This window comes from Peromyscus eremicus, chromosome 1 (assembly GCF_949786415.1).
Source record: "Peromyscus eremicus chromosome 1, PerEre_H2_v1, whole genome shotgun sequence".
NCBI classification, from domain to species: Eukaryota; Metazoa; Chordata; class Mammalia; order Rodentia; family Cricetidae; genus Peromyscus; species Peromyscus eremicus.
In genome coordinates, this window is record NC_081416.1 from 158,686,031 (window position 1) to 158,704,129 (window position 18,099).

Sequence of the window (18,099 nt, forward strand, 5' to 3'; positions counted from 1 at the left end):
CCTCCCATCTCCATCTGTCTGTTGCTTGATCCCCTCCTCTGTGGCTCCTCCAGTGATGCAGACTGGCCCCTGACATCACATTTCACCCTCTTTACACTGCTGGGCATATACAGACATCTCAGCACCCCATGGATGGTAAGGCACATCTCCACAACAAGGAGACAGGGCCCACTCTGTCATCTCACCGGCTCCTCCAACTGAATGCAGTGAATTTGAGTGCTCATACTCAACAGAAAGGGAAAACCGACAGAGAAAGCCTTAAGGGCCGTGCTGCCCACAGGGGACTTAGCAGGGCACTCCCAGCATCTGCACATGCTGCCCACAAGGCTCTGCTTGCCACAGACCTGCACAGCGCTTTGTGTTACTGGAAGCCTTTTTTGAGGGAAATTTTGGTATATATTTTTTATCTTTACACCTTAGTTGGTCTTAGACCTTGACTGCCATCAGAAGTGTGGGCCTCTGTAGTTACAGAAAACAGGTCTTGGGGACCTGTGGCCCTTGGGCCCACTCCTGCACTTTGCCCTCCCACCTCCCTGTGTACCTGGAGCTCCCTGAGATGAGGACCAGGGAGGGGAGGGGAAGAGGAGGAGAGGCAGGAGGACCCAGCAGCCTCGCCTCCGCAGCCCTTCCCCCAAACCCCTCCAAGTATAGGAGCCTGAAGCATCTTTAGCCTCAGTTCTATGCAAGGAAGTACCACCTGCTTCCACAATGCCAGGCAGACGAGGGGCTGGAAGATCCCCACAGCTAGAACCCAGGCAGTGGGTCCCAGCCCCAGCACTTGGGTGGACGGTGTCCTCTGCCTCAGCCTGGGCTTCCTGTTCTGGAGCAGCCATGTGGTGGGTTTACAGGCCACAGGCGGCTGGAGGTTCTGTTAGACTGACACACTAGAGTGAAGTAGCCCCGGTTCCATCCTCACTGATGGTGCTGTTGTCCATTGGCCCACTGCGGACTTTCTGGGCTTGGATGGGCTGGCTCAGTCTACACTGCTAACTAGATAACAGGTTGAGTGAGTTCTTCATATCTCATGAGTACACCAAGAAGTTCTTCCCAAAGTCACACACCCCTTCTTGGGGGCAGATGCCTATTTCAGGGCAGCCCCCACCCAGTCCTGGCCTGGCGCTTCCTCATCCAACATCCACAGATAGCCTGGTCCAAGGGTGCGAAGCAGACTGTCTCTGGCTTCCCCACAGAGCTGCTCATCTGTGCCTTGCAACCCTGGGCTTTCAGGAAGGTGAAGGCTCACCAGAGACCAGAGGGCCTGTACCCCAAGTCTCTCCAGCTGTGAAGAAGAGCCCTCCTCAGAGGCTGGCGGGCCTCAGAACTGACCTGATCCCTTGTCTTTCCAGTGAGGAGCCACCCCTGGACCTGACAGGCAAGGTGTACCAGCTGGAGGCCATGCTGAAGCAACTGCACACAGACCTGCAGAAGGTGAGGCGGACGCTCTCCCCCGCTCTGCTCTGCTCTGGTCACAAGGAGACTGAAAAGTCCAGCAAGCATAGAGAAACCTGACTTGTAGCTCGGTTGGTAGAGTGCTTGTCCAGCATGCAGAAGGCTCTAGCCTTTCCATTCCCAGCATTGCCTACACTGGGCGTGATGATGGATGCTGGTAATCCCAGCACTCAGGTCATGGAGGCAGGAGAATCAGAGATTCAGGGTCACCCTCAGCTACATAGTGAATTTGTAGTCAGCCTGAGATACATGAGATCAGATCTTTAAATTATAAATATAAATGCGGGCCATCAAAGGGAGAATGGGAGTATAGATTATAGGTCACTCACGCAGCAGAAGTCTGCAGCCAATTAAAATAAGAATTTTAGTTAGGTCTCATAGCATCTATATAATAAGCCAGGCATCTCACATGTCTGTAACCCCAGCCTGTGTGGGGCAGAGACCAGAGGGTCACAATTGCTGGCTGCCAGCCAATCCAAGGAAATCATAGCCACAGGTTCAGAGAGAGACCTTGCCTCAAAGAAACAGGTGGAGATTGATAGAGGAGGACACCTGACACCCTCTCCCCCCACACATGCATTTGTACACACCCCTACACATACACACGTACCTAAATAAGAAAATAAGTTAAAAAGGTAAATAGTAGTTTAGAAACTGACTAGCACACAAGACAAAGCCAATAACTTTAGTAAGAAATAGTCCAGAATAGCCCTAATCCTCCTGCCTCAGATTCCCCATTGCTGGGGTTACAGATGTGCCTCCACACCTGGCATCATGACATTTTTAAGATAGTCCTGCCGGGCAGTGGTAGCACAGGCCTTTAATCCCAGCACTTGGAAGACAGAGGCAGGCGGATCTGTGAGTTGGAGGCTAGCCTGGGCTACAGAGCGAGTCCCAGGACAGCCTGGACTACACAGCTGGTTCTGTGTGGAAGGACAGACACTAAGGACACTCAGCTGTATCTGTTGCAGCTGTGTCCCATCCAAGGGTGTGGAGGGATGAGGAGAAACAAGATTGCAGAGGCTTTACTTGCTTAAATATTTGGGGTAATTCAAGGCAGGAAACAGCAGCCTCAGCAGTAAATCCTCAATACAGAAACCAGACCCTAGTTCAGATCCCCACCCCAGTACTTAATGCTGTGTGGCCTTGGCATTCCCTGCTAGGATGCCATATCACCCTCAGGAGAGCAGAGTCTGCTCAGGCAGTCTTGCTGTGGTGAGGCTTGGCTTTTTCTTCCAGAAGGTGACAGCCCTCCTGAAGGCCTGGCGGCTGTGGGGGTGGGGTGGGACGATAGATAACACATCGGATGATTACTTCAAACTGCGATCCCAGTGATGGGGAGGCCGAGACAAGAGGATTGCAAATGTGAAGTCAGCCTGAGCTGCATAGTAAGACCCTGTCTAAAAGGATAACTGCTTCAAAGGCTTTCCACCCGCGTGTCAGGGTTGAGGCCAGGGTTGTCCATCTGGAGAAACCGAGTCGGGATGTGAACCCTTGCAGCCAGGCCTCTCTGGCCCCAGTGGCTGTGATCTATTCCTGTTGTGGCCCTAACCCAGCCCTTCTGCCCGCAGGAGAGGCAGGACAAGGTGGTGCTGCAGTCGGAGGTGGCCAGCCTCCGGCAGAACAACCAACGACTGCAGGAGGAATCGCAGGCCGCCAGTGAGCAGCTGCGCAAGTTCGCCGAGCTCTTCAGCAGGGAGAAGAAAGAACTCTGAGGCCCCTGGGCTCAGCCCCTGGGCCGCCCCTGGGCCTCCCCTGGCTGGCAGGCAGTGGGCTTCTGGTTGCAGGGTGACGGGTCATCCAGCCACAGCCCCGCACCCACGGCTCCGCCCCGCAACTCAGGAGCCCCAGGCGCAGTGAGCCAGCTTGGCTGGCCTCAGGCCCTTCTCAGCTGCTCCCTGTGGCCCCGCAGGCCTTGTAGCCTGTTCCTAGGACCCAGCTGCCTGGAGCTGTGATAGTGGGAGGGGTCCAGGAGCCCCTGCATGAGAACTGTGGAACAGAATGGGCCCTTTCATCCCCCACTCCCTGATGGTCCAGGGCTCCTCTCTCCCTCCCCAGTGCGCTGGCCCCAGACAGCATGGACATCACCCTGAGTCTCCCTTCCATACAGAAACCAGGAGCACTTTCATAGAGTTTAAATTATTTTCCTGGGGCCCCCGAATGGACAGGAACCCCTAGCATCCAGATCCACTCCTTTGAGAAACCCTGTTTGTACAGTTAAGACTGTTTCTACGATCTTTTTCTACCAGCTCCTCTCCAGCAGCCACAGGCTCCTCTGCCTTCAGCTACTGATCCGGCGGCCAGCCGTGGGCTCCTCCCCTAGCACAACTAGGCCATTGCCTCCCACCCCAGAGGCAGCAAGGAGCCCCAGGGCAGGGCTGAAGCACAGCCTTCACCTGTCTGGCCCTCTTTTCTTTTTCAAGTCTCCCTGGCCACACTCCAGCCCCAGCGGCCACCAGACACACTCACTGTGCTCCCCGGGGAGCACTCAGTGCAACCCCCAGAGACGCTGATTCTCCAAAGGCAATAAGGGGCAGCTCAGTCTGGGTCTATGCTGCTCACCCAGGAAACACAAATTCCCCCTTCTTTCTTCTTTAAAAACAAACAGAAAAGAATATATATATATATTTATTTTTTCATGTAGAGTTGTGCCAGAACAAGTTTGAATGGCCACGATCTGTGGACTCCCCAACCCCAGGGTCAAGACATGTCCCCACGGACTGGGGGTCAGTGTGAGGACCCAGAGGGATGTGGGGGTGGCAGGCAGGGAGAAGTCGGCAGCATGGATTGGACCCAGAGCTACATGGCCCAGCCCTCAGCCCAGGACCTTCACCTCTTTGGGCCCATGACCTCTTGGGAAGGGCTCTGAGACCAAACACAACAGGCACTCCACTCCAGACGTGCCAGGCTGGAGGGCAGACGGGTACCCCAGCTCCCTATGACCCGCCTCTGGCCCTGGGGAACCCTGGGTTATGAGGGAGCAGCCTGCCATGTCCTTCACCCACCGTGGGATGATGGCGGCAGACCAGGCTACCCAGTGTCCTCAGCCCTGGCCAACTACTGTGATGTACTTCCTCTCCTGATCCCCTTCTAGAGGGTTCTCCAGCCCTGCCCCTCCCCCTTCCTTCAGACCCCGACCTGGAGCCTGCCCTCCCCCCCTTCCTTCCTTCCTTCATCTGTCTCTTTAGTGTGTCTCCTCCTCGCATCTTCAGATCATTCGAATCATTTTGGGGACCTAATCATGTACATTGACAATTGTAAATTATAATTTTTGGTTTTGTTCTATTATTTTTGTAAGAATTTCTGCAAAAACAAAATAACTATTTAATTGAGGTTGATGTTCTGTCTGATGGCTGCAGACAGCAGCAGCTTTTTCCCACGTCGATTTGTTCATTTGGATTTTTTATCATTCTTTATTGTCTCCCCCCCACCCCTGTCTTGAGATTTCTGGCATGTTTCAGGAGGTTTCAAAGGAAATAAACATTTCATAGAAATGGCTGGTGTGCTCACAGGCAACTGCCTGGAAATCTTGCGGGCTCCCTCCTAATACATATCACACCCCTGCTGCACAACATACACTTACTTGCCAGCCTTACAGCTTTTCTTCAGCATCCAGACAACAGACATCTGACCCTCAGGATGTAGGATTGTGCTGAAGTTAAAAAAAAACAAACCTAGGTCTGCAGGGTAACGCACGCCAGGTGGTCTCTGAGTTCTAAGCCAGCCTGCTAGAAATAGTAAGTTCCAGGCTACCGAGGGCTACACTGTGAGACCCTGGTTTTTGCCAGGTGTAATGGCTTCAGCTTGTAATCCCAGCACTCTGAGGCTGGGGCAGGAGGATCCCTGGGAGTTCAAGGCCAGCCTGGACTCCACAGCAAGAGCCCACCTCTCTCAAAGAAGAAAAGGCCAGTTGTGTTGATACACATCTGTAATCTCAGCTCTTGAAGTGAGGGGGCATCAGGAATTCACGGTCATCCTCAGCTACATAGCAAGTTCAAGGCCAGCCTGTGCTATCCCCAAAGCAAGTGGTAATAGTCCCTTAAAAAAAAAAAAAAAAAAGACCGCTGGGCTAGAAGTGCCTCAGTGCTTAAGAGTACCAACTACTCTTCCAGAGGACTCTCCATGCCCAGCACTCACATGGCAGCTCACAACTCCAAACCCAAGGGACCCTATTCCCTCTTCTGATGTTTATGAGGGGGAAAAAAAAAAGCCGAGCAAGGTAGTCCACAGCTTTAACCCCAGCCCCTGGCAAGCAGATCTCTGAGTCTGAGGCAGCCTAGTCCTGCTAGAGTTCCAGGGCAGCCAGGGCCTTGTTAGACCCTGTCTCAAAACAAACAAAAACACGAGATGTCAGGTAAAATAAGGGCCATCCTAGTCTGAGGGACTCAAACTCAAAAGTGAAGGCCCAACCAACCCCAGGTTCCCACCGCCGCCGCCCACTCCCCTTCCAGACTCCATCTCATTTGTATATACCCGCCCGCTGTCAACACTGGGTCCCACTGAGGCCTAGACCTCCCTCTGCCAACAGTCCAGGGAGCGGGTTGCCGTGGAGAGCAGCCCCACTGTGTGATCAGTCGCTCTCGAAGCCTCAGCCAGGATCAGGTCCTCGGTGACCCACTTGGCTAGAGGGGAGGTGGGGGCAGCCTAAAACTCCATCTGTGGACATGTGCGGGTGGGCGGGACACGAGGCAAACTGACTTCAGACTCAGGAATTCCACGGGAAGGTCCCAAGGACCCGCCTCCCGGGTGAACGCTGCCTCCCTGGACAGGACCGCACCCCCACAACTCAACCCTGACCCTCCTCCGCACGCTACGCTCACCCCTGCCCCCCAAAATGTCTTCCGAAAGGCGTTTGCATATATCCAGGGGAGAATCGAGCCCTTGCAGCTTCTCAGACATCCTCCCTCTCCACCCTCCTCGGGGCCCCATCCTCCAGCCCTGCCCTCCCCCCACCAACCCGGGCCAAGCGGGGAGGGAACCTGGGAACAAACTGTTCTCACATCTTCTCCTGGCCCGGGAGACACACCACCATCTCCCAACACCCCACAACTCACACGCACCGCACACGCACGCCAAGCCCTGATGGCGCCGGTTACTGCCTGCCGTCCCTTCCCTTCTTGCCCCAGTTTTCCGGTCTCTCTCCTCCCCCACCTCTACTCCGGCTGCCACTCATCTCCGGCCTCATCTGGCTGGCACTCTCCAGATTTCTGTTGGTCCCCCACCCCACCCCCTTTTTTTAAGACAAAGCTCACAGTGTAGCCCAGGGTGACCTGTAACTCACCATCCTCCTGCCTCAGCCTCCAGTGCTGGGATTCTGAGCCACATGGTGTGCTACCATTGCCTTCCAACCAAAGAACACCGCCCACCTCCTCATCCCAGTCTAGGGGCTTTGCCTCTCCCTCCCGGAGTGGCTCCTTGCTCCATTGGCTTCCTCCTGACTTTGTAAATTTTCTGCTTCTCTCTCCAAAATGCTGTCCACTTCACCCTCCCCCGGTCATTTGCCAGAGCCTGGCTTTTTTTTTTTTTTTATTCCTAGACTAGTCCTCCATCCTTGTCCTCTTCCCTCAGAATTCTGGGGGGCTCTCTTCATCTGTGTATCTCTCCGGCTTTGTCCTTTATTCATTCAGTAAATTTGTGACCTCAGAATCCTCCTCCTCCCTGATCAGTGCCCTGATTCCACACACACACACACACACACACACACACACACACACACACACGCGCGCGTCCCCTTGAATCCCTGTATTTTGAGATGTCCTGCCCTTCTCCACTTTTAGCCACACCCAAGACAGGGAATCCCAGGTGACAGGCAGCCATGCTGGGGTGCCATCTCCCCACCCTAGCCTGGGAGGGGGCTGCCTTCAGGCCTCTCCAGCCCTCCCTTCCCCCAGCCCTCACTCCCACCTCCCTCTCCTGCCTCCCGATGCAGCTGCAGCAGCCCGTTGCTAGGGCAACCACAGCTGGCTGGGTGGGAGCCCCTCCACCCCATCCCCCTCTTCTCTGCAGCAAGACCGGGAGGAGCTGGGACAAAGCCAGAGGGAGGCAGGGTGTAGGGGCAAGGAGGTGGGGGCCGACACCGCGGTTTCTGCCCCGTGAGGCCCCTTGGCTCCCCATCTTGGTGACACCCAGAGGAGGTGAGAGAAGGAGGCAGTCATGGGTAGAGGGGTCAGGCCCAGTTTAATACACAGAACAAGTTAATTCACAGCAGAGGCAGGCAATAAAGGAGACTTGGTGGCAGGGGGGCACTCCTGGACTGGGGGTAGACTCCCCAGACCCCCACCTCCCCCACCTGCAGTCTCAATTTCCCTTTTTAGAACCCGAACAACAAACACACACAACCACAAGAAACAACCACACCCCCTCGCCACCCCCAAAATGGCTAACGAGGTGGGGCAGGAGGCAGCCCGGCCTGGCCGGGCAGGGAAGGGAAGGGGCTGAGAAGAGAGGGGGAAAAAACGAGTCCATTGCAATCTGTGCTTCTCACTGCAGCGGGCGGGCCGCCTGCCTGCCTGCCCCGCCCCGCCGGCCTCCCTGCACGCCCAGGGCCTGGCGGGCACCAGTGGGCGCAGGGTGGGACTATCAAGGAGGGCAGGAAGAGTTCAGAACCACGGTTCACATCATGCAGTCTCCACGGTGGGTACTGGGAGAGGGCAGTGGGTGGGCACTGGGCCCCCCTGGCCTGGGTGTGAGGAAGGAATGGGACCCACCTCAGATGGGGAGTTGAGAGGATTGCAACTCCAGAAACGGGGTGGGGAGGTGCCAGTCAGGAAACTGGTAAAGTCGGTACCCAGCAGACACTCAGCTGCGCCCTGCCACCCAGCCAGGCTTTATAGGATTCTTTGTATATATTAATTTCTTTTCTTTTTTTTTTTTTTTTTTTAGTCTTTTTCTTTAGAAAAAGGCTCTTTCCGTGCCCCCAGCTGGCATCCACTACCCCCCTATGCCCGCCCAGAGGCGGGGTATGGCTTTGAGGGGAGCAGAAGCCCCTGGTGCCCATTTGCCAAGGGATGGAGACGGGGGCAGGAGGAGCCCTACTGGACCCACCCACCCACGGGGTAACATTCCACTTGCAGAGGGAGAACACCGTGGCCCCCTCTGGGCTTCACCCTCTCCCTCCCACTGGGGACACCGAGTGGGAGGAGCCAGGAGCTCCTCCAGCCAGGAAAGTTAGCACCACCCAAAGGTCCTGGAGAAGCAGAGCCAGGCCTAAGTGAGGGTGATGTAGGCAGAAGCCTTTTCCTTCAAGTGCCGGAGGCAGAGGTGGCAGCTCCAGCTCCCTGCGGGGGAAGCCACAAGACAAAATTAGACTCAAGCCCAAGAAGGGCGCCCCCCACCTGTCCCCACCCAGAGCACATGGTCTCTGCCGCCAGGAAGACAGCGTTCCAACCCACCCACCCCATGTGCCGCCCACCTCTTCCCTCACCTTCCGGGGGCTCCGCCATGGGAGGGCTCAAGCAGTACATGTGGTAGCCTCGGTCGCAGTCATCACAGAACAGCAACTGGTCCTGGGGGGTGAGACCCGCCCAGCTGGCACCCTGGGGGCATGGGCACCAGAAACCGGGGTGGGGGGCTGGGGCAGGGGCTAGGTCCCAGGGGCCCTTCTGAGAGAGCTGGGCTCTGCAGTCTGTGCCGGGGAGCCCACTGGCCTCGCTTGTCCACTCAGAGTGTCCTCCGGACTTTGTAACTATGGAATACTAAACGATGTTCACTGGTCCGATACCAACTCGGGAGCAGTGAGGACAGGTTCAAATCCTGTCCCAACGATTTTCTCAGCTGGGTGGCCTCAGGTATCATTCTCCCTCCCTGTGCTCAGCCTCTTCCATGTGTAGTGGGAACAAGAGCACCAGCCACAAGGGAGGTCGGGAGGTGTCAGGGGAGGAGGAATATAAAGGACCCTGGTGAAAGCAGGGATGCACGCTACTGCTGGCCACCCAGGGGTTATGAGCAAGGAAGACTGGAGACTTCATGGGCAAAAGCAGCAGAGCCAGGCTGGAAGGGCAGCGGAGATGTGCCCAGGAGGTGGGACAGGTACTCACGTCATTCTCTGAGGTGCCACACAGACTGCAGGACTTGCATTCGATGCACTGCCAGCGGTAGGTCCGCACAGCCGCGGTCATGTTCACCGTGAACTGTAAACACGAGGGATGTCCTGGGGACCAAGGGGCAGGGATGCGGTTAGCGAGTCATTGTACCCCTGGTGGCTGCTGACCCCCGGGGAAGTAATGGCTCTATCCCCACCCCTGACTCCGAGGTCAAGATGAGCTTTGTGGTGGGACCCTACCCCCAAGACCGACATCCGGAAGCTGGACTGCCGGCAAGCAGCTGTGTGTTGGCCACCACAGTCTCCTACTCAGCCACCATGACGACCACACTCTGCTCCCCAGAATACCATGGCAACCGCATTCCATTACCCGCAGTGCTGTGGCAACCACGTTCTACCACCCACAACACTGTGGCAACCACAGTCTGTTAAGCACCGCACTAGGCGGCCACATTCCAATACCCACAGCAGAGCGGCCAGCCCTCATGTTAACCCCAGCAACGTGGCAGCCGCCTTCTCCCAGCCAGGATGCTATAGCAACCGCTTCCACAACACGGTCCCCACACCTCGCTTCCGTGAAACCCCGGGCCATGCCACACCAGGCACCAGCAGACAAGCTCCCAGTGACGGGGACTGCAGTGTCTGTCCGGTCGGTTGTTTCTCCCACAGCAGCAGAGACACCTGTAGCCACTGCACGCAGCACTTCCCACAGAGCCAGACACCAACAGCCCACACAGCCTGACAGCCATAGCCACTGCCCACGGTGCCCAACAGCCAGTGGCCACAGCACTTGGTACCCACGGCATCTCACAGCCCCAGCCCACCATGCCATAACAGCCACATTCCATTGTGTTAAACTGCCAAGACAACCCATACTGTAACAACCACAACCCATTACCCACGCCGCTGAAGCGACCAGTCTTACTACCCATGAGGCCTCCGGGAAAAACCACATTATATTAACCACAGTTCTATCCGGTTATCCACAGCACCCAGGTGGTGCAATTCATTACTTCCATACCTCAGTTCCCTACCCACAATGCCTCTGTAGCTTCTCTCCATTCTCCATGCCAGGAAAGCACAAAGCCATGGCACCTCATGGTTCCTACTATGTTCCTACTGTGAGCCTGCTCAGCTTCCCACAGTCCTCAGCAGCAGGGGCAGCCCCTCGGCTCTGCTAAACCACTGTGCCCTGGACAGGCTGGATACAGTCTTCACTCCCTTGCCCCCCATTCCCCAAATCCGGATTGTGGGATGTCCCCTCCCCACACCTTACAGTTAAATGTGGTGAGGTTGCCCACCTGATCGCCCACAATCTGCACAGGAGATGAGGTCCTCGGGACACCCAGTCTTCTTGGAGCCCCCCAGGCAAAAGTCACAGTAGCCATTGGGGATGACGGTGCCGTCTGGTGCTTTCTTGGCTGAAAGACAGCAGGCAGCGGTGGGCACGGGACAGGTGGGGCAGCCCAGTCAAAGACTGCTGCAAAAGTCGGGGTGGAGGGAGGTGTCCCTACCTGTGTGTTTCCTCTGTGCCTCGGGGACCCAGGCCAATTCTTTGTAAAACTCTGGGGGTGGGGGGACAGAAAGGGGCTCTTACCATAGGCAAGGTCCCATCTGTCCCCAGCCTCAGCCCCAGGGGTGGACCCTTGGCCCAGGCACTGGGAAGTAGCAAAAGAAAAGCTGGGGGAGGGGAAACTAATCCTCACCAAAATTCTTGTCTTGGGATAACTAAATGTTCTCTTTATTCGGGTAAAAGTGTGGGCAACAGGTATAACCTTAGCGAAAGCCCAAGACTGCCCCCCATTATGTGTGTGCACCCCCAAGTAAGCTTGCCTAGGTCAACAGTTAGCAGGCCGTTCTGAGAGGCCTGCTATGGAAACCTATTCAAGAACACACTTTCAGAACACAGGAGGCTCTGGGCCTGGCTTGAGGCTGCCGAGAAGCTCATTCTGAGGGACAGGTGAGGGACAGCTCCCTTCCCCCACGACTCAGCTGTCACGGCATGGAACGGGTGTGGGTGGGTGTCTAGGACCCTGGGGGCCACTGGCCTTGCCCTTAGACCCTAGATAGCAGAGAAGGGAACAAGGGAGGCCCAGAGAGGGAAGGGGAGTCATCTATCAACCCCCTCCAAGCTCTAATTCAAACAATAAATCAGACCCAGAAATATTATGCCCAGGAAGGGAGTGAGGGAGAGAGAGAAAGAGAGAGAAAGGGGAGGGAGGGGAGGAAGGGAGGGAGGAGGAGACAGAGAGAGAGAGAGAGAGAGAGAGAGAGAGAGAGAGAGAGGGAGGGAGAGATGGTTGGTTGTCATGGCAACCCCAGAGCCAGCATCCCTATGGTCGGTGGGGGAGGGAACCGTTAAGCTGGAGATTTTCCAGAAATGTCTAATGTACCCCCACCTCCCCTTCCCCAGCCACTGCCAGGCTCCATTGCCCCCACCCCACAGTTGGACATCTCACCCACCAGCCCTGACCCCCCAACTCACGTTTATGGTGGTTTTTCCGGTGGAAAGGCAGGGCGTGGCGCTCAGCATGCTCCTCCCCCTCCTCCTCAGCCAGGTGGGTGTGGGTGTAGTGGTAGCTGAGTCCTGGACGGTTTTTATACCTCTTCCCACAGACTGGAGGGTGAGTGAGTGGGTAGCTGTCAGACTCTAGGGCCACCTCCTCCACCCTGGCCTCCCGGATCACACCATCCCCCTCTCTCAAAGAGCACCCCCTTCTCCCAGGACCCAGGACCCGAACAAGGGCCATAATGCTGAGGTCACTGGGTCCCACACTCCCTCTCTCTTTCCCTTCTGCAGAACTCACTATCACAGACGTACGGCTTGTCTCGGTCCTCCAGGGAAGCGGTGTCCTGGCGTTTCCTAAGACCTCCAATGCCATATGCCTGCGGGGAGGAGGGTTAGGAGTAAGGGGCCCAGAAAACTACCCAGAGAAAAGCTCATCATTCTTGGGGTTTCTGAGTTTGTTTGTTGTTGTTGTTTGAGACAAGGTCTCACTATGGAGCCCTGGCTGGCCTGGAACTCACTATGTAAGAGAGGCTGGCCCAGCAGTGATCCTCCTGCCTCTGGGTTATCGGTAGGTGCTACCATGCTTTTACTAGGCTTCTTCATTTAGACTTGACAGTCAAACTGAAACAAAAATTTAATTTTTCTTTTCAGTACTGGGGGTGTGGCTCAGTGACAGAGCAGGTATCATGTGACTATAAGACTCTGGGTTCCATCCCATCACTGTGCAACAGTAATTAAATCTCCACGTGAAACTGGGCAAACTTTCTAGCCATGAGCCTTCAAACGTCTCTCAGTACAACTTTGAAGATAAGTCTTTTTGTTGTTGCTGTTTGGAGACAAGGTCTCGGTAGCCCTGGCTGTCCTGGAACTCACTATACAGATCAGGCTGGCCTCAGAGATCCTCTTGCCTGGGCCTCTCTAGTGCTGAGAGGAAAGGTATGTTCTAACACTTTTTCATTGCTTTTACTGGAGGTTTTTGTTTTTGTTTTGTTTGAGACAGGGTTTCTCTGGGTAACCCTGGCTGTCCTGGAACTCTCTCTCTGTAGACCAGGCTGGCCTCAAACTCAGAGATCTGCCTGCTTCTGCCTCCTGAGGGCTGGAGTTAAGGGCATCTGGCAGAAGGTTTTTGCTTGTTTGTTTTGTGTGTGGGTAGGTGTTGTGTGGGTGGGTGGTTTGGGTTAGGATTTTGCACAGGGTCTCTTTATGTAGTTCAGAATAGTCTGGAACTCACTTGTGTCAAACTTGAGGCAATTCTCCTGCCTCAGCCTCCCAGGTGCTGGGACTCTAAGTGTGGAACACCACACCCAGCTCTGCAGACAGTTCTGATCCACAGCACAAGCTCCATTTTTTTTTTTTTTTTTTGCAAATGTTTATAATATCCACTGAGTCTTGATTTCCTCATCCATAAAAATGGGTGTAAAACCCACTACTCCTACATACAGCTCTGGGGAGGAGGTGGTGGGGAGAAGCTTCCGGAAGATACCTTTCCTTTGGCCCTGTTCTTCCTCCTGGGAATGTCTTCCTCCAAGTCTTCTACCTCGAGATCATGCGGAAACTCCAGCAACTGCTGTTTCTGGGCCCAGTAGAAGGGAGATTGGGGGGTCAAGAAGGTGGGGGTACTGGTGTGCTGCGGGGGGGCGGGAGAGCAAGTCAGGGAGCCTTCTACAAGCAGAGGTGTTCTGGGAGAATGGAGACGTGGGGTACCCAGAGGCCCTATGGAGCCAGGTGTTTCAGAGCAGGAAGGCGACGTGGTGCCAGGTGCCAGGGTGAGAGCGGCCTGCAGCCAGGGTCGGGGCTCCTACCTGACAGTCCATAATGGCCTCCTCCTCCTTCAGCTCGACCTTCTTCTCTCCTGTCTCAGCACACAGCAGAGCCTCGAGGACCGGCCCTTCCGGAAGGCCACCCTCCTTCTTCAGGGGTACCTCACAATCTGGGGACAGTCCACAGGAAAAGTGGTGTCAGCTGAGGAGGCTGTGGTTAGAGTGGCCAGGTTGTGGTGGGAGGGAAGAAAACTTGGTCCTTGTGGCAGGGACAGGCTCTCCCACACTCAGCCAACAAAGACATAAGGATTCAACCTCAGGCCCTGGAAAGTGTGCCCAGACCCTGGGGAGACATAACCACACCCTCAGCTTTCCTCCCTAAAGAAGACAAGACCAGAATGCTGAATATACCCAGAAACCCTCAAAAACAATAGAGACCCTGAGAAACACCTGTGTAGTGAAAGGCCAGCCAGCCCCTCAGATACACCCAAAGAAAGTTAGACATTTGAATAGGATACACACAGACATGCATGCGGGACATGCAGACAGACGTTCAGACACACCAGACCTTTGAATATAGCTGGACACACAGAAAACATACAATTAAGCCCTGGGATACAGAGGAACTTGGAAGGATATGGTAGAGCCACAGATAAATCTGGACCCACATTAATTAGGAAGACACAGGCGGGTCCTATGACACACTGGGACACTCACAGACATCCCCACGGATTCAAGTGTGCCCACGCACGTACACAGAGAAATACAGGCAGTCCACTTGACAGTCTGACACACACAGGAAGACACTGCCAGCCAGCAGCACTCCTATACTCCTGATACAAGTAGACCACACACACACACACACACACACACACACACACACACACACAAAGAGAAGAAGCCTTTCTTGAACACACTGGGAAATACTAACTCCAGTCTATGAACAAACATCTAACACAGAAACAAGCCAGAGTCTCCCTATAGCAACTCGACATCAGGACCCCAACAGGATGTCCTGATGGAACCATATATACCCCCTGGAAGAGTTAGATATACACAGACCCACCACACACACACATCAAACACATATCTTCTGACACATACCCTCACTTGGGAACACCCAGAAAAAAAAACAAGCATTCTAATACACTCAGCAACAGAGTTACAATTAGACTCAACTCTGGTTCTGAACTTTCCCAGTGTGACTCTTTACTACAGTTTCTCATGTTGTAGTGACCCCGACCATAAAATCATTTCGTTGCTACTTCCTAACTGTAATTTCGCTACTGTTAGGAATCATGATGTAAATAGCTGATATACAGGATACCTGATAAAGGGTCACAAGCCACAGGTTGAGAAACATCACTAACTCACCCACCCACACAGATAGCCAGACACCCTCTAGCACCCACAGAAAGAAACACAGCATGGGTGTATCCCAGCTCCCTGGGGAGCAGATACAGTCAGACTTGCTACATCTAGACACAGATAACACGATGTCCTCTGTACACCTGCTCCGCCGTGACCCACATAGCAGGTACAGCTGGAAGCTTCGGTAACTCAAAGGAAGTAACTCAAGACATCGAGGGCAGACAGCCTGCTGTGGCTACATTCTGGCTATGCTGCAGTGGAGCTGAGGACCTTGAAAGGGGCCACAGGAGGCGCAGGGGACACAGCTCCACCCACCGATCTTGTACTCGCAGGGCCGCAGCCTGGGGTCCTCCAGGATGTTGAGTCTCCGTTTCTTCCTCCAACAGCGGGCGGGGTAAGTGTAGATCTGTCCCGGGGCCAAACCTGGAGAAGAAAGGCTGTGTGAGTGAGGTCCCGGGACGCAGGCCCCGCCCCGCCCCAGCCTCGCGGCGGGTACCAGGCCCGCGGTGGGTCTTCTCCATCCAGATGTAGCAGTTGTTCTGGGCCACACCGGTCTGCGAGTCGAGGAACGGCAGGCGCAGGCTGCGCTCGGCGCACAGGCGCGCGTTGTAGCTGCGGCAATGCTCGATGGCCTCCCGGTAGAAGTCCTCGCCGAGGCTGCGGGGGCGGGCGAGCAGCGGGCGGGCGGCTGTCAGCAAGGGCTGGCGCGGGGAGGCCCGGCACCCTCCCCTGGACGCCCGTTCCCGCTGGTCCCCGAGGGCAGACCAGCCTGGTCCACCTTCACCTCCCCCTCCTCCCACCCCTCCGGACCCAGGGGCGGGGCAGGGTGCTGGCGGGGAGGCAGCTACCTGGAACTTGATTATGTCTCAGGTTAAGAAGTGTTCACAGACAATATAGAAACAGACCGAAACACACCGGGACCCATCCACACATGAACGTAGCCAAACGCCCAAAACAAACAAATCGCACATGGCCACACGGGATTCACACACAAAGAGAAACATATCCCAATATTCACAAAGGAGAAGCAAACAAATTCTCTCTCTCTCTCTCTCTCTCTCTCTCTCTCTCTCTCTCTCTCTCTCACACACACACACACACACACACACACACACACACACACACGATCTCTTGCAGAACACAGATATTCCAAGTCAGAAACAGACCACAGAACTACCTATGCACGTCATGTATCCTAAGACCACAAGATAAACAAATTATCCACAATGACCCACAACATGGAAACACACTACACACACACATCGCAACAGTCAGACAGTGTCCAAAGACAGGGACTCAAGAAACAGTTACATATGCACTTACACATCTATCCAAAGACACTGTGTCAAACACACAATACAAAGAAATCACAGAGATTTGCACAGGTACACATACACACATTCACACCCGGGCAAAACAGAAACCCAAATTTAAAATACATTCCCAAACACAGGTACACGCCTTGGAAACAGAGGGACAGTCAGGTCTGCCCATGTCATCCGCACCTCCCTATCCAAAGACACAGAGCTTCACCAGACATGTGCACACACTCAGAGACCCGAATAGTCAGAGAGGTAGTGCAGAATAAAAGAAATCATACACATACCCACACATTCAGCCAGAAAACAAAAAGCAACACACAAGTCGCCCAGCACACTCCACACCCCAAGACAAAGGTAGCGTGGATTCGACTCGAGTGTACTCAGGCCCCAGCTTCCCTAAGCCATTCACCCTCTTTCAAACCCCGGCATCCCTGGGAGGGGACATGCCTCCCTTCCCCTAAAAAGCCTGGGAGACCCCTCCCCCACATCCTCCACCGGTCCAGGAGCAACGCGTCGGACATCATTCTTGCCAGACACCCACAGTCACACACGCTCGCACCCCCGCACACGGTGACAGCCCCCTGACACCCCACCGGCCCCACCCCCAGCGGCCACACACATACACAGACACACACGCGCGCGCGGCCGCGCAGACCCGCCCGCGCGAACTCCCCCGCCTCGCGCCCGCCCGCACCACCTCAGGGGGCCGGGGATGACCGTGGCCATCTTGCTCCCCGGGTCCTGCCCCCAGCAGGTCCCTGCCGGGTCGGTCCTCCCAGCGGTCGGGCGGGCGCTGAGGCCGCCCATCCATTCATTCCCGGGGGGCGGGAGCACGCGGATCTCAGCCAATCAGGACGGTGGGGCGGGCCGACCAGGCCATGCCGGGAGTGGTAGTCCCCGGCGGGTCCTCGGCCCCAGGGGGATGGAGGCTCACGCAGTCCTTCATACACGCTCACTCACACGCACTCCCCAGTCCCACGTGCACAGACGCATGCACGCACACACGCGCACATGGCAGCTTACACACAGTCACACTACACTCGCAGACTCCCACACACCCCGCTCACATACCTTCACTCACGCCCAGCCACAGGCGCGCGCCTCGCAGGTACGCACCCAGCAGGTACGCACCCAGCGGTGTCACCGGCATGCCGGCGTAGACGCCACCTCTCCTCCCAAGCCCCTCCAAACTCCAGAGAACCCATCGTGTCCCAGGGCTGACTCTCGCGGTCACCCCGGTCCACTCCCCCGCAGGACTACAGGACTGCCGTACTGGGCTCAAATCCTGGCTGATAGACTTCGGGCGCCTGACTTAACCTTTCTGGGTCTGTTTCCTCCCTTAGAAAATAGTTACACTGCCTCATCGGACTGAAGTTAGGTGAGTAACAGGGTAAGAGGCTGTTTTAGTGACAGAATCTTGCTGTTCAGCCCAAGCTGGCCCCACACTACAATTCCCCTGCCTCTGCCTCCCAAAGGTGTGTGACTCCACACCAGCTGCTGTAAAGTGTTTTCAAAGATACGTAGCAAGGCTTGGGTTCAGTTCTGGTGAAAGAAAGTATTTGAGAGCCCATGGGTTCCATCGTGGTCCCAGATGAAGAAATAGTACCTGGCAGGTACTAATCGATTCATTTATTCCACAGAGAAGAT

The 18,099-nt window shown here is 55.4% G+C and overlaps 2 protein-coding genes across 5 annotated transcripts in view; one reads left to right on the plus strand and one right to left on the minus strand.

The window, feature by feature from the left end:
- Sipa1l3 (signal induced proliferation associated 1 like 3) overlaps window positions 1-4,943 on the plus strand; it is a 218,932-nt gene extending 213,989 nt beyond the window's left edge. For all 3 annotated transcript variants that reach the window (XM_059276364.1, XM_059276377.1, XM_059276371.1), the window contains exons 20-21: window positions 1,347-1,428; window positions 3,021-4,943. In XM_059276364.1, coding sequence (XP_059132347.1) covers window positions 1,347-1,428; window positions 3,021-3,164 — 226 coding nt within the window. In that variant the 3' untranslated portion in view covers window positions 3,165-4,943. The remainder of the gene's footprint in view (window positions 1-1,346; window positions 1,429-3,020) is intronic.
- Window positions 4,944-8,294: 3,351 nt separating this feature from the next.
- Dpf1 (double PHD fingers 1) lies at window positions 8,295-15,781 on the minus strand. 2 transcript variants are annotated; one of them, XM_059253382.1, is made up of 11 exons: window positions 15,627-15,781; window positions 15,446-15,553; window positions 13,802-13,929; window positions 13,483-13,572; window positions 12,298-12,376; window positions 11,976-12,107; window positions 11,005-11,055; window positions 10,792-10,911; window positions 9,486-9,598; window positions 8,873-8,954; window positions 8,295-8,726 (listed from the first exon to the last, which is right to left on the minus strand). In XM_059253382.1, the coding sequence occupies exons 1-11, from the start codon at window positions 15,649-15,651 to the stop codon at window positions 8,656-8,658; spliced, it is 999 nt and encodes a 332-aa protein (XP_059109365.1). In that variant the 5' UTR covers window positions 15,652-15,781; the 3' UTR covers window positions 8,295-8,655. The 2 variants fall into 2 exon arrangements, with proteins under 2 accessions (XP_059109365.1, XP_059109366.1); XM_059253383.1 differs by lacking the exon at window positions 11,005-11,055.
- Between the last annotated feature and the right edge of the window lie 2,318 nt (window positions 15,782-18,099).